Here is a 13,365-nt window from a genome sequence, read left to right on the forward strand (position 1 = left end):
GCTATGAAGGGAATGGAGTATCAGGGATAAAGCTTCAAAGGGCTTCAGGTGCTATCCCACTGAAGAAGAGCCCATGAGAATAAAACATCCTGCAAAACTATTTCTTTTCAAAAAAAAAGACTAACACTAGGTATAACAACAGTAAAGGATGAAGAAGTATGATGCTGTGATTTACGAGTATGTTGCTATAAATTGAGACAATCCTCTTGTAGGCAGGTGGCACTTTTCCAAAAAGGGCCATATTTCTGGTGTTTAATGTACCACACTACACATCTACATCATATATCAATTGAAAGCTTATTTTATATATGTTTAGATGAGGTTGGATGTGGAACTTCCAAGCTGTGCTATAAGCCTGTAAGCACAGAGAAACAATGGTACCCAAAATGAGTATCATTTTTTGCATATTTCCAGAAACACTGCAACATGACTCTGACTACAATTTTTACTGTTTTAAGTAAATTTCAACCCCTTAATGTGGTGTTTTATTGGTCAAAGCTACCAAATGACAATGTATTAAAAAATTTTTTGTTGGTTTTAATTTTAATTTTTTCCATAACGATGACACGGTTAGCAGGGCAAAAATGGCAAATATCAACATTTTGCAATATACTAACATTAAATGTTTTCACATTGCATATCTTAATTGTCAAAGTATCTCACAAGTGATTATAATAATTTTCTATATTTTCAATTGAAATTTTCTGAAATATCAGTCTCATACTTAAGTTTGTGCACCAGTAACATAGATTGTGTGCCCATAGTTTGTACTGCATAGCCGGTAATTATAAATGTACATGAATCCTAATGTAATGATTCTCCCTTTGTATGCTTTTGACATATAATGTAGTATCTGCTTGGTTAGAAGGTTTTAACTTGTATGCCATATGCCTGCAGTACTAGCCTTTGAAATATTCTAGAAACTAACTTTTAATACAGTGACACTTAGCATATGTCAGAATTAGTGTCAGATAGGCAATGCACAGTTTCATATTAAGGAATATGCAAAAGCTAAGAGAGAAAGAAATGGCCTAACAAGAAGTAGTGAAGACAAAGTTTACAAATGAGTCCTTGCCTGCACTGAAGAGGTATGAAGAGCATATTACTGCTCTTACAAACAATGTCTCAACAATATGACAAATTCATTTAATCCTGAATCACATCCAAGAGGTGCTTATCAACATATCTACTGAACTGCAGGCAATATCAGATGTAAAGAGTCTCTACTGAAAATAGCAGATATTGTGAAGAACAAATGAAGAAATTTGTGAGAAGAGCACTTGATTCTCATGGGACACATAGCTTCTTCAGCCCAGTCAGAAATCTGGCATCAAAACTTTTGATCACATGTCCAAGAAACCCAAATTTAAGTCTTGCAAGGGAGGGACAATCGCAGCAGCTTTCAGGCCATATCCTGTTTTCCACAGAGCCCTACCCTTAGCAAGACACAAATATATTAAATGATAACTGTTCTTAGGCTCTCCCAATAGACTTTGTGTCTATGTCCCCCGTGCATGCTAATGGAACAAAGAGAAGAACAGAAAAGCTGAATTAGGACATCAGGGTGGAAGCTCAAGCTGAAAGCATCCATAAGCTAAGAGCATGCAACAAAGAAACCACAGTGTACATCAGAGATGCCAGGTTGTCATACAATGATGGCTGGAGACAAATTCCACAGATTTGATGAACTGGCAGCTGAGTACTTGAGGCAGGTCCTAAAAGGATTTGACATAGCTAAAACTAAAACTGAAGTCTTTGACAGAATACAACAATAAGTGAAACTGCAGAAAACCAGCACTGGACAGAATCTAAAGATGGATGCAATAGGTTGAATACTACATAGAGTCATTAAACTAACAGAAACAAATGCAAGTATTTCAAAGAGGTAATTTTTACGTGTTGATGTTGTCATTGTTTACCCCATTTCTATGGTAATGGCACCACTTGACAGATCCACATCATACCTCATCTTAAGACATAATAAGCTTTCAAATGATGTATCATGTGCATGTATGAAGAGCAGGGGTGAACGTAACTCTGAAGACTACTGGTATGGGGGCTGGGGCCCAGCTCCGCCTCTGGACCCTGTAAGGGAGGGGCCTCGGATGGGAGGGGCGGGACTGGGGGGGGTCAGTATCCCCCAGCCAGCATTTCCAGGCTGCCGGGCCCGTGCCGCCCGGGGCTCCAGTGGTGATTAAAGGGCCCGGGGCTCTGGCCGCTGCTGCGGTAGCAGCAGCAGTGGCCGGAGCCCCAGAGCCTTTTAAATCGCCAGCCCCCGGGCAGCTAATCCCTTTGCCCACCCCATCGTAGGCCTTTAAGCAAGGTCCTTTGCCGCAGCTGCACTTTAAAGTTGCTGCCCCTCCCGCCTTCCCCCCTCCCATCTGCAGCCCTGCCGGTACGGACCCTATCAGCAGGGCCATCGATGGGGGAGGCAAAAGGGGCAGGGATGTTAATGTGGGCTGCGTACGGGCCGATACCAGCTCACTTTCACCCCTGATGTAGAGAGGGTACATTAAGATGACCAAATTTGTGTTGTCTTCTGCTTGCCTATTGAAGTGCAAGAAGTTCTGTTTCCAAAAACAATCAGAAATGATCTGTGTTAGACAGTAAGACACTTCAAAAGACATTAAGACTCATTATGAATTCTTAACAGCTCAAAATATTTGAAAGGTTCCTTCCTGGTAGTAGGTTGGAAGCACAAGCACAAGAGTGGCAAGCCAATAGGGTAGATACTGTGGAAAACATACTTCTCTGTCAGATGTAACATTTACCTTTAAACTCTGGTCTGTGTTGCTAACAGGTAAGCCTGTAACTACCATGGAACTATAAGAAGATGTAAGTAATTCTATCAATTTGCCATCAGCTCACATACCCTGTTGTCTCTTATGGCTCTGTACTTTAGCAGCCCAATGGATGTCTAGCCTATGCAGTTTATCATTACTCTTTATTTACAATCCCTGAGACAGTTTTCAATTCATGTGAGAACATTCATGTTCAATCCAATTTGGATTAATTTTTCAAGTAAGATTTTATAAGGAACAGTGTCTAATGTTTTAACTAATGTTCAGATATCGTATATGAAATCAATTCTCTTTTACAACTGATTTTATAATTTGATAAAAAAGTTATCAAATTTGTTTGTTTTTTCTTTATAAATATATGCTGTTCGTTGCATGTGTTTCTATTATCCTGTAGTTGCATGCTGATTTTTCTGTTAGACATCTCTTCCATTATTTAGGTAGGAAATTAAAGTAGATTTACGGGACATTAGATAGAATTACATGATAATAAGGGATTCAGTAATGCTTCCTTAGATATACTACCATGATTTAATCAGCCAGTTTTCCCATTGGTTTATATTATTTTGGATTACTCACATAAAGTAGTTACTTACCCTACTGTAACTGTGGTTCTTTGAGATCTGTTATCCCACATGTATTCACTTCTGGTGTGCATGCACCCCATGTGAATGAGACTAGAATCTTTTGAATAGTGCTCCACATGCCCTTTGGGACTTCACAGCTGAGGGCATAAAGGGTGATATGGATGCAACCACTCCAGTTCCTTTGCCAAAACAGAATCCATATTGACAAGGACTCCACAGCAGCAGAAAATGAAAGTGCATTGTGGAATACATGTGGACAACACGTCTTAAAGAACTACAGTTATTGTATGGTAAGTAATTGCTCTTTCTTCTTTGAGTGATTATCCACATGTATTCCACTTCTGGTGACTCACAAGCAGTAATTCACGTCCCATAGGGGTAGTTGATTGAAACAATGATTGTAATACAGTTCTGCCAAAGCAGACACCAGTTCTGGAGCCCTCTGTTAAAAAGTAGTGATGAATGAAGGTGTGGACTGAACTCCAAGTAGCTGCTTTACAAGTCTCTGAAATTGGAACACCAAAAGAGAAACTGCAGAGGCTGCCAAGAGACCTGACAACAGCTAAGTGTTGGAATTCCCTACAAGACCTCTTTCCACTCAGCTTCCCAAGAACTCAGTTTGACTCCAGACTTCATCACTCAGGTATCTTTATTTGGCATACAGCAACACTACCCTGAATTGATCAGTCTCAAATGTAGGGGGGTGGACGCAGAGTACATCACAGTTCCAAAGTTACACCGAAACCTTGTCCTTTATATACGTTACATATCTCATTGCATTTACTATACATTGCACCACACTTTGACTCGGTTACTTTGCAGGAAGCAATCCCTGTGCATCATGCTCTGTCCACGCATTGTCCATGCTTGACATACTCCTTACCGCATCTCTACATTCCTAATTTATCTTGTCCATTGTTATCTTGTTCATAGTAAATGGTTCCCTGGGTGTTCTCTCTCCTATCTTAGCTGGCTCAGACATTCTGTCTTTTTAGCCTACTGATCTATTTACTCATCTTATTTAGCTCAAATGTCCTGTTTTCAGCCTGATGATTCATTTATCTCCCTAATACTATCATCCAAAAAGGAGGCTCCCCCCCCATGTGTTTAATTACTCATGTCAGGCCAGGCTTACCTACACTAAGGTGTGAAGTTTGGCTTTCCCTTGAGTAGTATGAGGTTTGGGAAAGAAAACTGGCAAGTTGAGTTTAAAGTCATAGACTATCTTAGGTAAAATTTTCAAATGACGTCTTTATGTCCCTTTGTCCTGTGGAATACCGTATAGGGTGGTCCTACCATAAGGGGGCCCCAGGAGGCAGAGTCTCTGACTGATGGGAAGAAGTGAATGAGAAACCTGGCCATTGTTGCACGTGACCAGTTTGTGTAGTTTTCAGCAAGAGAATAACATCTGCCAGATATGCTCTTATGGACCTGATGGAGAGACCTGAATGCTTATGGGCTAGCAAGTAATTGAGAATGGAGGCTGCTGCAGCCTTCCAAGGTGGTCAATGATTTTGTGTCACCCAAATAGAGAAACTTTTCCATTTATTCACGAGTCATTCTTGTTGAGTCTTTTCTATTGCAAACTAAGATATTCTGGATTGCAGTGGAGCAAGATCTATCTGTGGTTACCAGCCAGCATCCAGGCTGTGAGCTGGAGGGGTGTAGGTTCCAGGTGCAGGATTTGGCCCTTTGTCTGCATTAGGATGCCCAGGTGTATCAGAAGCATGACTGGAAGCTGTGTTGACAACGTCATCAGGCCCAAATACCAAAATTGTTTGGGCCATGCTGGGGTTATCATCCTCACCAGTTTTGTGTCCTATCTGAGCCTCCTCAGGACCCTCAGTATCAAAGGAATGGGATGGTAGGCATACATGAGTCCTAGAGTCCATGAAGTCAGGAAGTCATCTGACAGAGAGCCTGGAATGGCTGCCATTCTGAACCAGAATCTCTAACACTTCTTGTTCTGGTCTGAAGCAAGGTCTCTTCTTGGATATTCCCATTTGTGCAAGATATCTTGTAGAATAGAATTCTTGATTGACTATTTGTGACTGTTTGAGTATTGTCTGCTGATCTGATCTGCTAGTGTATTTTCAAGGTATGGGAGGTATAGAGCCACTGGTGTGACTTGAGGGCTGATACAACAGTCCCAGCAGTGGATTGCTTCATGACAATGAGGCAACTAGCATGCTCTGCCTCATTTCTTGATGTAGTACATAGCATTGGCTGTCACCATGATAGATGAACAGTTCTCACCAGGATATGTATGTGAAGTTTCAACTCCTGAGGGAACCAGAGTCCCTGACTCTGAAGTGCACTCCCATCCTAGTGTGAGTGTTTTGGACACCAACATTTCAGTGGGAAGAGGTGGTGGGAATGGCACTCTGCTGTACATGTCTAGAGTGTCCTTCCACCAATCTGATGAGGTGAGGACTTCCTGAGGAATTGTGACCAACATGTATGGGGTGTCTGCTGGGAAGATATATTGCTCTCAACCATCCTTGCATGGAGCACAGGTGAAGTCTCATAAATTATGTCATGTAAACACAGGAGGCCATGTGTCCCGTGAGCCTGAAGCAAGTCATGACCTATGTCTTTGGGTGGGCCTGAAGTTGATCAATGAGACTTAGAATGGTGAGGAACCTATCCTGTGGTTGGTAGACCTTTGCCACTGTGGACTCCAGTACTGCTCCTATGAACTCAATTATTTGAGTAAAGCTAAAAGTAGATTTTCCTCTGTTGAATCTGAGGCCTAAAGCAGTGGAGAGTTACAGGGTTACTTGGACTGAGCTGTGCACCTATTGAGATGACTGCCCTCAAATTACCCAGTTATCTAAGCATGGGTAGACTTGAATCCCTTGTCTTCTCAGGTGTGCTGCCACTTCTACTAGATAATGGGTGAAAATATTTGAAGCCATGGAGAGACCAAAGGAGAGCACTCTCTACTGATAATGAATTTTTTCCTTTAGTAACCTGAGGTATACCTATGGGCTGGGTGAATAGCAATACGGAAGTAGATATCTTTTAAATTGAGAGCTGTGAACCAATTTTGAGGATCTAGGGTAGGAATTATAAATGTTAGAGTCACCATCCTGAACTGGAAACAATGGATGAATTTATTGAGTCATCTAAGTTACAGAATAGAACGCCAGCCCCCTTTCTTCTTTGGGAGTAGGAAATAATGAGAATAAATTTCCCTGTAATTCTACATGCACTTCTTCTACTGCCTCACTTCCTTTCTTAGCAATATTTCATGAAATGGAACCCTGAAGGAGGATAAGGAAGGGGATATGTGTAGAGGGAGGGATTAAAACTGAATGGAGTACCTTTGTTCACTGTTTCCAGGACCCATTGGTATGAGGTTATCTGCTTCCAGGCTTCTCAATAAGAAACAGGTGGCTCCAAAAGGGGGTGGGGAGTGAGAAGGAGAAGCTAGATGTTCTAAGAGACTCTTGACCCTACCATCAAACTTGCTGGCACAGTGTGAATGCAGGGTGTGCAGTGGAAGAGGAAGAGGCAGAGGGTCTCTGCCTCTGAAAACTCTCTCTCTTCCTCTCAGGCTTGGATCTGTGTATCCATAATAGCATTGGGAAGCTTGCCTCCATCTCTGATATTTCTGAAGCTGACGCTGTTTCCTTCTGAGAGCCAGCATGTACATGCCTAGGAGTATAAGGTGGCTCTCAAGTCCTTTAGTGTGTGCAAGACTTTGTCAGTTCTTGTTGAAAAGATCACAACCCTCAAAGAGAAGGGCCTCAATGTTTGTTTGGACCTCTTCTGGAATTCCCAAGGACTGTAAACAGGAGGTCCTGTGCATCATTATTGCAGTCACCATACCACAAGCTGTTGTATCACAGACATTGAGGCAGCTTGTAATGAGGTCTTTGTAGCTAGTTGTCGCTCTGCTGGTACAGCAGTGCCATAAGAGGATACCACAAGAGATGCTTTTCTCAAGTGTCTCTGTGCCCTCTTCTGTAAGTGTGCCCATTGGATTCTCTGTCTGGTTCACAGGGCATCTACTGAGGGAAATATATTGGTGACATCACTTCTGACACTTCTGAAGTGGAGGAGAAGGAATATAAATCTTTCACTGGCAGAGACTATCTTTCAAGAGTTCATGAGGGTCCAAAAAATTTTTGTATCAGTATCAGGGCTGGGGTCAATGAGTAGTTTCTTCCAGGAGGCCAGAAATGGTGACTCTGATTAGTCTGAGACCATTAGGTATTCTGGTACTATAAATGTTATGGGTACCACAAAAAGAGAGGGTAGTGTTCCCTCCACCTTGAGGAGTGAGGTTGGTACAATAAAGTGAAGTGCTAGGTGCTCCATTGCAGGTACCAGAAGTGTGATACCAGGACTGACTGGATTCTTTAGTGCAAGGAGCTTTGGTGCTGGCATGGGAAACTCTGCCATTTAAAATTTCAGTTCCAGTTGCTTTAGTGTCAGATGCTTTGATTCTTGTTTGTCAGTACCAGGCATGAAAGTAGTTTCTCCAAGCTGCATTAAGACAATTGGGTGACCCTTCAGTGTCGAAGCATCAGCAGGCTCCAATCTGGGCCTTGAACTGCCTCCTAAGGTAGATCTGCTCAGTGACAGAGAGAGAGATCTGTGTCTGTGGTCACCAGTAAGCGCCCTCTCTCTTCAGTGTTGAGTGAAGGAGGGTAGGGAAGCTCTGGTTGACTCCACAGTAGAGGAGTGGGACTTCCTCAGTGCCAAATTACCACTAGTGCCTGGGGTAGACACCGGAGAACTCACAGAGCTGGTGTGATCCAGTAATTTGGTCTCTCCTTCAGGAGACAACAAGGCCATCATGGGCTTCTCTAAGAGGAAAAGCTTCAGGTGGGATTCCCTTGCTTTTGGATCCTTTTGGAAAAGAAGCAGCATAGAGAAACTTGCATGATATAGGTACTTCCCCAAGGCAGAAGAGGCAGTTAGGGTGTCCATAATAAGAACAGCTGCCTCCCAAGAGAGATAGGTCTTGAATCTAGGAGACTTTGACTTGACTATGTCTGGGGCAAGGTCTGGTTCCAAAACATATCCTTAATTTGAAGAGGATTTTTCGCCCTTTCTTTTTTTCCTTTTCTTTTTCGCCAATGGGCTTAAACAAAACCAACTATAGCTAGAGAACTAATTAAGAACTAACTTAGAATATCAATTGCACATTGAGCATAGACACTGAAGATGTTCCATCTTGTAGCCCTCGGCAGTAAGAAGGAACTGAAGGTTGCTTGCTGTCACCTCACCTTTATGACCTCAGATATGGAGCACCAGAGGGTGCAGACATGACCCTGAAAGACAATGCTATTTTAAAAGATTGCCCTCTCACACACATGTTGTGTATGTGCACCAATAATGCAACAGATGTGGACAATCACTCAAAGACAATCTGATAAGATGCTTTTTTTATTAACACTTAAATAGAGGGGAAACAAAGTAAACATTAGCTAAACGGGCCCTTGAATAAAGAAGGTAACTTATTAAGTGTGTTGCAGATACAAGATTAGCTATTTGGTGATCCTGGACCATGTATAGGGAGAGTGTGGATCTCTAGAGGCCATCTCCTAGCTAGATATACTACACCCAAATTTGAAATATACGTATACGAGTATTTCAAGCGAGATCTACTTGTCTGTCCACATGCAGACATCTGCAGTATAATTAATAATGGGGATATCAGTGGATGCATCTCCCTGAGAGTGGGATTTCAATCATGAATATTAATTTCATATATCTTCTGTTTTAAATGTAGGATACAGTGAAACTGGTTTGTATTAAATATGCTCTTTAAACAATTTTATTTTATATCATTATTACAAATTAATTAAATATATAGCATTCAAAAGTGGGCAGTATGCATTGTTTTCAGAAATACATTATATAGCCATTAAAACATATTTAAAAGTGTCTTTCTTAAGCACTAGCATAAATTCCACTAAAATTAAAAATGTTTCCAGGAACTAGTTAGCAATACCATGTATAATTCATACCTTTTCTCCTGTATCTTTTCCCTCTCCATTTCCATACAACCCACAAGCTGTTTTTAAAGGGTCTGCAACACGCCTGAGAATTTGTTCAAGATCTTTTAATATAACTTCTGTCTCAGAGACAACTAATAAACAACAAAATACATAAGTTAGCTAAAATATATATGTATATTAATGCAACATTATTAATGAAATAGTATTTATTACTCAGTCAATTAAAACAGTGGGGAACAGATACAGAGAATCTACAGAGAAATCATTACTCCAAATATGGAAAGAAAATGGGTTTCCTGTGGTAAAATCATATGGGGCTAAATTCCGCTATCACTGAAACTGGTGAAAATCCAAAGTAACTTTACTGGCTTCAAATGTGAGAACAATTTATCCTTTGATCTTTAATGATTTGAAATCAACACAACTTGTCAAGATTAAGTGAAGAATAGTAAGAGAGTTATCTTATTATACAAAATTCTTGCAATTTGTATAGCACTGTTATACCAGATATGGGTAGAAACTTGCCTGAACATTTTTTAAACAAAAATAAAAAGTTGCTTCTTAAATTACTTTACAAAATATACAAAATATATCTTGAGCTTTCTGGATAGAATATCTCTGAAAGGAGATACAAAATGCAACATAACTCACAACGCCAGAAGCTCTGCTGAAGCAGAGCTCTTTGGAGACAGGTCACTGGTCGTCTTTTTTCTCCTTCCTACAGAAATAGGATGATGGCAGCTGCAAGCAGCCTTTTCCAAAGGCAGCAGGAATATAGGGGCAGGAGGCCACATGAGGTCATCTCCCATCTTTCCATAAATGGACACAACACAACGCTACCATGAGAAAGCTCAAACAGTCCCTTCTGACCAGCTTGTTTCCTTCCAGTGTGTAACACAAAAGTTTTTCACTGTGAAAGTTGATTTGAAATTAAGTAAATTCAATTAACAGTATTTGGCGCAAAACTTTTATTTTTGTTTCAACACTGTAGGTTTTAGTGAAAAATGTTAGAAACATTTTATTTAATGTAATTATTTTTAAAGAGAAGCTGGAAGAAAAAAGAATGCAGGAAGATGTTCTAAAGCAAGATATTCTGTAAACAGCTTTGATAAGATTATAACGAGATTCTGTTGTGCTAATAAAGTATTAAGTGCAACCTCAGGTTTAAGGTTAGTTGAACCAATTTAATTTCTAGGTGGGACCATTTCATCTCACCTTACTGAGGCTTTAGACGCTGCCAGAAGAAGGCCTTCTCAAATAAACTTATTACATGCTACCCTCATAAATGACTATAACAATAATTGTACCAACTTCTCTGGTCAAAATGTGCAGTAAAGCCCACATGGATGTCTGCACAACAGTACCAGCTTCATAAACCCTAAAAATGTCTTTTCATGGAAAGGTTTCAGAGTAGCAGCCATGTTAGTCTGTATTCACAAAAAGGAGTACTTGTGGCACTTTAGAGACTAACAAATTTTTTAGAGCATAAGCTTTCGTGAGCTACAGCTCACTTCATCGGATGCATTTGGTGGAAAAACGTTTTTCCACCAAATGCATCCGATGAAGTGAGCTGTAGCTCACGAAAGTTTATGCTCTAAAAAATTTGTTAATCTCTAAGGTGCCACAAGTACTCCTTTTCTTTTTTCATGGAAAGTCTGACATTACTGATATATTGCAGTTGTAGCCATGTTGGTTCCAGGATATGTGAGAGACAAGGTGGTGAAGTAATATCTTTTATTGGCCCAGTTTTTGTTGATGAAAGAGACAAGCTTTCAAGCTTCACAAAACTCTTCTTCAGCTCTTCTCATGTAATGAATATCATCAATATTACCACAGTGTTTTTGGCTGGTAGCTGAATCATCATTTTCACTAGGTGTAGTTTATATGTTATTCAATAAATTTAGTATAACATTTTAATGTGTTTCCAATCATTAATATGTGTTTTTCTTGGACTAATCATGTAAGTCAGGGATGGCCAACCTGTGGCTCCGGAGCCACATGTGGCTCTTCAGAAGTTAATACGCAGCTCCTTGTATAGGCATCGATTTTGGGGCTGGAGTTACAGGCGCCAACTTTCCAATGTGCCTGGGGGTGCTCACTGCTCAACCTCTGGCTCTGCCACAGGCCCTGCCACCACTCCACCCCTTCCCGCCCCCTCCCCTGAGTTTGCCATGCCCTTCCTCCTCCCCCACCCCGAGCCTCCCGCACGCCACTAAACGTCACAGAACAGCTGATTGGGAGGTGTGGGAGGGAGAGGGAGGCGCTGATCAGCAGAGTTGCCGGTGGGAGGCGCTGGGAGCAGAGGTGGGGAGCTGATGGGGGCTGTTGACGTATTACTGTGGCTCTTTAACAATGTCCATTGGTAAATTCTGGCTCCTTCTCAGGCTCAGGTTGGCCACCCCGATGTAAGTAGTGCTTATGAGGAATAAGGGTAACAAACTTTACAATTACATAGATACATACATACATTTTTATATAATCTTTCATATGAACTGTATCCCAACTTGTTTTACAAAACTGAAAAATACAAGATGTTACATTTTATACAGTGTACTGTTTGCTAGTATTCTGCCAAAACCTTATACTGTCCAGTCACATAAATGAAGATTTTTGTCCCATAGAGACCTTAGTAGGATTGAGCAAAGAGAAGATGAAAGGCCTTTCCTTTTCTACTTTGTATGAGGAGTTGTTCTTGGGCTGAGAAAGGCCCAAACAGAGTATCTGTGTTAACTATAATGCCATGGAGCCTATTGTAGAAAAGGAGTTTTGGGGATCCAAAATGTTTCCTATCTAAACATTATTTTTTTTCTTTTAAATCAAAGAAATGTATGATGCCAGGAATTTCCCAATAATTGAAAGCTTAATCCTGATAAACTCTGGGGAATTCTGAATTTAGTGTGCTCAAGTGAAGTAGGTATAGAATTGTCAGGAATTTTATTTTTTGCATTTCAGACCATATATCCGGACAATAGCTGAGGACAGGAGAATTCTTCTGAAAGATGTGCTTATAAAAATGACATTTCCAGCCAATATTCTGGAGCATTTTTCATATTAGACTGTATCTAGCCTAACCTGGGATACAAGACAAGTAAATCTGGGCAAATAACAGATTAATCACAATTCAGTCTATTTTATAGCTGTAACAATGCAATGCAGAGTTTGTTCCAGAGCTAGACATATTTTCTTATATGTTTATGTGCTGTAATTCCAGGTGCAGCACCAGTGAGAACACAAACTATATAACTGAGTCAATCCAAAATATTAAGTTTTAGCTCTATAATATACCATATGGAAGTAGCTGTGAAGTGTTTCCAGTAGTCCAAGCAATCTTTAATGTATTTCATTAAGTGAAGCAGCTATTTTGATATCCTAGTTCTGTCTATCAACTGTTTCACTGGAAAGCACATGAATAATTAGTCTAATCAGAATAGAATATAGAACTGATATAAAAGGTTTAAATTGTTGACAAATAAACTACTGGGACTCCACCTACAGTGATTTCAGTATAATCATCGGGCTGTTGTAATTATTCTTTCTTTGTAATGCTTTTCATGTCATATTGAAAAACACTCTTTGTAATTCTGAGGTTACTTTGCCTACTGTTTGTTTATTCAGAGGACACATTCATTATAGATGGAGCAGTAGGAACTGGCATAGGGTGAATAACTGACTTTTTTTTTTTGCTGTCAATTAAATAAAAATCAGTTCTAAATTAACTGAATCCAAAAATTGCAAAATGTTTTGGCAAAATTGAAAAAAAAAACTGCTTTTGGTTGAATGTTCTATTTCAGACATCTTTAAAGGGCTAGATTCACAAAGCAGCAGGAGGAAGAAGAGGAAGAGGTGATGGTGATATCAGTCTATGGTATAGCAGTCAATGTCATTCATAATGTCAATTCACAATTATTCATAATGGCAATGAATAGTCATTGGATCAGAAAGACAGAGCAAATGAATGACTGTAGCCCGGTGGCTAGGGCACTCACCTAGAACATGGGAGAGGCA

General features: G+C 40.3%; 1 protein-coding gene across 1 annotated transcript in view; it reads right to left on the reverse strand.

Moving 5' to 3' along the window:
• Positions 1-13,365, reverse strand: part of ZCWPW2 (zinc finger CW-type and PWWP domain containing 2) — a 124,918-nt gene that overhangs the window by 14,090 nt on the left and 97,463 nt on the right. The window contains 1 exon segment of the mRNA XM_043509000.1: positions 9,370-9,491. Coding sequence (XP_043364935.1) covers positions 9,370-9,491 — 122 coding nt within the window.

This window comes from Dermochelys coriacea, chromosome 2, assembly GCF_009764565.3.
Source record: "Dermochelys coriacea isolate rDerCor1 chromosome 2, rDerCor1.pri.v4, whole genome shotgun sequence".
Classification (NCBI taxonomy): Eukaryota; Metazoa; Chordata; order Testudines; family Dermochelyidae; genus Dermochelys; species Dermochelys coriacea.